This window comes from Dipodomys spectabilis, unplaced genomic scaffold (genome assembly GCF_019054845.1).
Source record: "Dipodomys spectabilis isolate Male_0828 unplaced genomic scaffold, ASM1905484v1 ptg000069l, whole genome shotgun sequence".
Taxonomy (NCBI): Eukaryota; Metazoa; Chordata; class Mammalia; order Rodentia; family Heteromyidae; genus Dipodomys; species Dipodomys spectabilis.
In genome coordinates, this window is record NW_024870746.1 from 8,837,306 (window position 1) to 8,844,338 (window position 7,033).

Consider the following 7,033-nt stretch of genomic DNA (forward strand, 5'->3'; position numbering starts at 1 on the left):
AGGGAGGGAGGGAGGAAGGGAGGGAAGCAGGGAGGGAGGGAGGGAGGAAGGGAGAGAAAGAAAGAAAGAAAGAAAGAAAGAAAGAAAGAAAGAAAGAAAGAAAGAAAGAAAGAAAGAAAGAAAGAAAGAAAGAAAGAAAGAAAGAAAGAAAGAAAGAAAAAGAAAAAGCAAGCAAGCAAGCTGCTCCTCTAGAGCTCTTCACGCGTTTTCCAGGCTAGAAGCCAGATCCAGGCCCCATCGGCAGCCCACAGCTAAGGCCGGCACTCAGGTATGGGGCTCCAACTCCCAGGCGGATGATCAGACCAACACCGTCCCCCCACCCTCACCCCTGCAGGACGATCAGACCTACACCACCCCCCACCCCCACCCCTGCAGAGCTGTGGCGACCTCGAGGCACAGCCGAGGAGCCTTATGGAGCTAGGAGCTACTCGGGAGGTGTAGAAGAATCAATGCAGCCTTTGTGTGGAGTGGTTTCCTAGGAAGAAAGAGTGGGGCGTGGGAGGGGCGACCCAACGGCCCGGACCCGCCCCGCAGACCCGGGATGTCATAGGGCTGAGAGACTTCTTGAGAAGTAAAGGTGGGAATCTGTTCCCCACCGAGAGGTGCATCTACTTGGACTGGCCCTGGATGTACTCAGATCCGGCGTGTCCCCTGCGTCCTGGAGCAGAAGAGAGACACCTTTTGTCCAGAACAACTTGAGAAGGTCAGGATCGACTTTTATGGGAGGAGCCAAGGTAGATAGGAGGGGCTAAAACCTAAGGATGGCACTGACCAGAGATTCCCAATTGGGGGGGGGGGGGGGGGGAGGAATCCTGGAGGCCTGGAGGAGGGCCAGACCAGATCCTGGAAGAAAGCTCAAGTCATCAGGATGGGCCAGGGGGAGGGGAGGGGAGGGGCGAGGAGAAAAAGAGAGAAGGTAAAGCCGGTCCAGGGCACCAACGTCCTTACAGGGAAGTGTCTACAGGCAGGATTAGGAGTCCGCGTTTGTGACCACAGAACTTGTGGTTATGCTAGTTCCTCTAGCAGTACCCTAGGGGTTCAGTGGGTGTCTTGGGTCCTTATAACTTTGACGTGGACGAGGCATCCTCCATAACAATGGAAAGGTCTGTGTGCTTGAGAATCTGAGGCTTGAATCTGAAAATGTCAGGCTGGTCCCGAGCTCCAACAATCTTCAGCTTCCTTCCTTCCTTCTTTTTCTTCCTTCCTTCCTTCGAGCTCCAGTTCTCTCTTTCTTTTCTTCTTCCTTTTTCTCCCTTTTTTCTTTCTTTTCGTCTATCTGCTCAAATAGAGACCTAGCGCCCCAGGAGTCTGGGGAAGAAGGGCGGGGAGGTGGTTGTGCTGGATTTGTCAAGTGTTGACTCAAATCACTGACCTCCGGATCCTCTTCTCTCTCAACCCAGCTCCGTCCACCTCTCCCAACTGAGCTGCTGGATTTGGACTCTCTCGGCCCTACGGATCTCCAGGTTTCCTTACTCCCTCCCCACTGCATGTGGCTCTTGGAAAAAGCTGGCTACGGGGTGGGGACCGCGGAGCCCGGAGCCCGGTGGGCCCCCTCCAGGCTCTTCCCTAGGCGCCGCGCCCCGGCCCCGCCGACGCGCGCCTGCCCCAACGTCCTCACCCCGGATCGCATCCCGCAGTTCTTCATCCCGCCTCGGCTCCCCGATCCCGGCGGCGCCGCGTCCCCGGCCGGGCGCGACGCGGGAGGGCGCAGCCTCCTGGCCGCCTGCTCTCTGCCGCACCTGGCGGGCCGCGAAGGCTGGGCCTTCCTGCCCGAGAGCCCGCACACGCGCCGGCGCGAGTCCCTGTTCCACTCGCCGCCGCTGGGCCTGGCCGCGGGGCTCCCGCCTGCGCACTCGCGGCTGCACGTCTCCGCCCCGGACCTGCGCCTCTGCCGGGCCCCCGACAGCGACACCGCCTCGTCGCCCGACCCGTCGCCCTTAGGTTCCCCGGGGCCGCCCAGGCCGCGCTTCCTGGCCCCAGAGGCGGCCGGCTCCAGGGACCCGAGCCCCCGCGCGCCGCGCCGCGCCGCGCCGCCCCTCTTCCACCTGGACTTCCTCTGCTGCCAGCTGCGGCCCACCAAGGAGAGCGTGCTGCGCCTCGGGCCCCGCGGCGGGCAGCTCCGGCTCTCCGCCGCCTACCACGCGGGACCCGGGCGGCTGCGGCTGCGCCTGGTGAGCGCCGAGGATCTGCCCCGGCCTCGGCCCGGGCCCGGGAGCGGCGGCGGCGGCTGCTGCGTGGTGCTGCGGCTGCAGCCCCGCGTCCGACCGCAGGCCCAGCGCAGCCGCGTGGTCAAGGGCAGCGCCAACCCCATCTTCAATGAGGACTTCTTCTTCGACGGGCTCCGCCCGCCAGACCTGGCGGCCCGCAGTCTGAGGGCAAAGGTGCTGGACAGGGGCGCAGGGCTGCGCCGGGATGTGGTGCTGGGGGAGTGCGAGACGCCGCTTATTGCCCTGCTGCCCCCCTTGGGAGGGGGTCTAGGCCCAGGGTCCTCCCTGGCACCTGCCCATCTCAGCCTGTAAACGGAGACTGGGGGCACCTCTGGAGGTTTCCTCTGGGTCCGCGGTGATTCTTACCCAGGGTGTATTTATTTTTGTTAATAAAACGTCCGTTTGTCTCTAGTTCCATTGTTGGTGCCCTACTGCCCTGGAGTTTGCAAGCTACTTTCAGGCAGGCTGTACACAAAACGGAAGATGCTCCTCATTCGGATTATCTGAGCAGGAGCAGACCTTCAGCCGTGGTTCTCAAACTTCGAGGAGTTTCACAATAACCGAGCATCAGAAATCCTGCAAGAGCATGTTAAACCTACAGAATCCTGACCTCCAATGCAAAGGGCTGTTACTCCAGAAGATCTGGGCTGATAGGTCCCAAGGCCCCTGTCCAGCAGGGCCCTAGATCTTCAAAAAACCGGAGGGCTCTTTGGGTCACTCCCAGCAAGAGCTCTGTAACAAAAGGCAGCAAAAGCCACCTTCCCCTGGAGGTTCCTGGAGGATTTGGGGGGTGGGGGGGGGAATTAGCCCTTTTCTTCCTCTCTCCCTCTTACCCCCTACATCTGTCCTGAAAACAAATGACATCCTTGCACCTTGGGAGTGGGTCAGGGGATATCACACAAACACACCTGTGTGTGTCCTTTAACCTTCCTGTCTCCCTCTTGCTTGTGTCTTCCACACCTATGCTTCCTAACAGCAAGACTGGAGCCAAGAACAAGAGAACAGCATTTAGATATCCAAAGCCTGAAATAGAATGTCCCAGAGATGGAGAAGGAGGGCTACCAGAGTATAAGAGTTGTTCTCAGCAAAAGCTAACCTGGCCAAGAGGAGGAGGAGGAGGAGGTAAAGGACAAAGAAGTAAATGTGGGTCAGATTATGTTTACCTCTTACCTGAATATCCTTTACGTCAGCAATGACCTTCTTCTCTCTACCTCCACCTTCCTGGGAACTGGTTCCTCTTGGCTCAGGTTAGACTCAGGGGAAGGAAGGAGGAGAGAAGGCACTGGGCCAGTCTAGCTTCCTCCTCCCTCTTGGGCCCTTTCTTACTTCCAATGGTCGCAGATTTACACTGCTCCAAGGCTAAGCCTTCTGAGTCTGAACAAAACTATAGAACCCGAGCTCAAAACTCTAAGGACAGGCACACAACACCCCTCTGTTCAGATGGTTCCCTATGTCCTTCTCCCCAGGCTGATTAGATCCCCACTACTTGTGCCCTAGGCCTAGGAAACCTAGCTCCAGATATCCACCAGGTGGTAGCATTGACCAGATGATCATAAGTGGCAGGAGCTCTGCCCAGATTAGCCTCATACAAGGAAATGTTCCAACAATTTGTCAAGTCAATTGCTCTCTCCAGCAACTGCCGTAGAGGTGCAGTCCTATTGTTATCCAATGTGACCTTGAGCTTGACTCAGCTAAGCTAGTGAAGAGGACTTGAACTGGGAGAGACTGGCTATAAAATTCCCCAGGTGCTACCTGCTTCTAGCTCCGTTGGGTCGCTCTGAAAGGGTCTTCCTTGCCCACGAGGATAGCTCTCCAATCATCTCACACCCTGGAAGTTGGAATTCATAATTGTGGTCTCTTGAAGCCTACCTGAAGGTCTAGTTTTATCTCTCTGACTGTATTGAATTTGTACTTCAGCCCTAAAATCCTCCCACTGACCATCCTTAGTGAATAGCTGGATTTGGAAGTATCTGGAATGAATGTTAAAGATCATAAAATGTTCATTTGTAACTTTTAGGAAGGTCTATGAGGTGCCAGACCTTGGATAAAGCAGTGATCAAAACAGACACAGAAATCAGACAAATTGCAAAATGAACACTATCACTTGGTGATAGGGTATAGAGGGGAAAAGAAACAACAAAGGAAATAGAAAGTGGTGGTCAAATAAGGAAAGGGAGGAACAGAAAATTGAAGAGAGGGAATAAAATACTTATTTGTAACGGTGGTACTTTGTGCTAGGTCCAATACTTTACCCATGCCCTTATCTCTGTCATCACAACCACTCAGTAAAGTAGATATTATTCCTATTTCACAAAGGAGAGAAGAGATCAGAGAGGTTAAGTAAACTGCCCCAGGGTCAGCCTTGGCTTCAGGAAAGGTTTCTGACTAAGACTCTACCAATGTACCTTCAGCTGCAACCCAGGGGCTCATGGGAAGCTGTAAAGTAGGAAGCAGTGCTCTCAGCATGCACAGCCCACAGTGGCTTGTGATGGGGGCTACACCATCACTGGAAGAGCCACAGACACATACCCGAGGGGCATATGAGTCAAGAAAAGCTGTCCTGTGTGCAGACTGCTCAAGCTGCTGAGCGCCTCCAGCGAGGCAAGCCAGGAACAGTGGTATTGCCACTTCTGACTGATGTGGTCACTGAGGGCTTTGAAGGGCCTCAAGGCCCACAGCTGATGCCCAGCAGACCACATCGCTACAAGCCTTTTGGCTCTAGAAATCAGAGCTCCAGCTTGTCAGTGCTTTTCAACGCTTCTAGGTCTATGTGACTCTCAAGTTGAATTGATTTGGATGAACGGTTTGAAGAGGGTCACCAAAGTTCAAGGCCAGGGCTGGGGCTATGGTGGCCTTTGTGATTACAAGGGGAGGTCTGGAGGCAGGGAGATGAGAGGCTACAGCTATTTATGGAGTCTGCATTGACCTTTGGTCAATGGTTGAAACTCTCTCCCCTCCTGAAGTCATTCTGGTAAGTTGAGGGCTTCTCAGGGCTGGAGCCCCTCAGACCCAAAAAAAAAGGCAATCCCTTATCACTGAGGCAATGTCTTACAGGCAATTGCCTGCCATGGATGGGGCTAGAGCTGTGTGTGGCATCACAGGCTCTGAACCCAACCTATTTTCCATCTTTACCCCCTAGGCCCTCCCTGGAAGGACAGGCTTGTTCTGAGCTTTAAGTGGTTTCTGTGGTTTAGGGGGTGGGGAGGAAGGGAAAGAAAAGTTGGTGACTACTCCCCAGAGTCAAGCCACCACCAACAGCCCCCCTCCAGGCTGTTTGCCCCCTACTTTGAGATTCCCCAGCCTGATAATGGGACTGGGCACGTGGGGGGAGGGGGGTTGAAATGATTCTCTGATCCCTATCAGCCTCTTCCTTGCATAAGAATGTACGACTGTATTTGAGGAGGAAATCACCAGTGCTCAGTTTTGAAAGGACTGATAACCTCCGGAAAGGGGCTGTGATTACAGCAAATGGGGAGGGAGGTTTACTAGAGAGGCCGTTTCCCAAAAGGGTAACCTAAGTCCTTTCTTCCCTTGAAGAAAAAGAACCCAAACCATCTATATTTTAGAGCAGAGAAAGCCTAGCCTAGAGGCTAGACCCCTGCCTTCCCAGCCCTCCACTCACTTCCTGCCCACTCCACACAGCAGCAGGCAGTGGCCCTCTGAAAGTGGTATCTGGAGATGTGGAGGCCCAGCCCATCCACAAGCATTCTGCATTCTGCATGACCACCCTCCCCCCACACCCTGTGGCTACAGTTTGGGGGAGGGATAGTGTCATGGGGGAAGAAAAGCCTAAAGAGGAGAGGAGATGGAGGGGCAACCTGGAGAGGCACAGAAAAACCAAAGAGCCAGGGGCAGACGGACCAGGAGAGAAAGAGACAGGGACACCGCGCTCTTCTCTCTGGGGAAAAGGAAAACAGATCTATGCTGCCTGCACTCTCCTCTCTTGCTACCTCGTGCCTACTCTACTTACCAACCCTTCCCCCGCATCCCAGGGTGGGGTGATGTTTCCAGAGCTTGGCATTTTATCCAAAGCTGCCCAAAAGGTAGAGCCCTGAAACAGACTATCATTGTGTTCTGAGCAGAGTGTACCATGGACCTGTGTTTATCAAAAAAAAAGGACATGGGGTACCAACACATACCCTCAGACTCTCAGTGCCGAAGGGACCTCAAAATCTACCCTCCTTTCTTCTTCCCCATCTTCCTGTCAACCACCCCAGGAGTTAGAAAGTCCTTCTCATTTTCTAGTCCTTATCCCTCAAGCTGCAGCTCTTGGGAGACTCTGGGAGCTACCCTGGGACAGAGGTGCTGATGGTAGCAGAGTGTGAAGTTCCAGGGCGGGGCAAGAGCAGAGGCTGGTGAGAAGGGACAGCTGCCTGCCCTCTCCACGCCAGGTGCCACGTGCATCAGGTGGGGGGAGTGGGCGAGTCACGAGGCTGTGTCGTGGCTGGCTCCTGTTCTGCTGTTTACCAGCTGGGAGAGCGCAAGAGGGAGGAGGTGCCAGGGAGCCTTCCCTGAAGCCTGGCCCCTGGCCAGCTGCCTGTTGAGTAACTAGGAGTGCCAGGCCCAGCTAATCAAACTCTGGGCCGATGGTGGGCAGGAGAATAGCAACATCTCAGATCCACAGAAGCTTTGCTCCTCAGTGCTCCTCAGACTCCAGAGCAGGCCTCAATGAGGGCAGGCTCAGACTTGGGGGGTCTCCACACAACCAGTCCAGTGTAATCCAGACCACAGGAAAGGGCAGCATGGATCAGGGACCGACAGTGTCCTTAAAGAACCAAAGAGACACCTGGATGAGTCTAACCCCATCCCAAAGAAGCAGAACAAAC

The 7,033-nt window shown here is 55.0% G+C and overlaps 1 protein-coding gene across 1 annotated transcript; it reads left to right on the forward strand.

The window, feature by feature from the left end:
• The first annotated feature begins 1,378 nt into the window (after positions 1 to 1,378).
• C2cd4d (C2 calcium dependent domain containing 4D) lies at positions 1,379 to 2,523 on the forward strand. The gene has a single exon (XM_042682302.1). The coding sequence runs from the start codon at positions 1,488 to 1,490 to the stop codon at positions 2,517 to 2,519; it is 1,032 nt and encodes a 343-aa protein (XP_042538236.1). The 5' UTR covers positions 1,379 to 1,487; the 3' UTR covers positions 2,520 to 2,523.
• Positions 2,524 to 7,033: the final 4,510 nt, after the last annotated feature.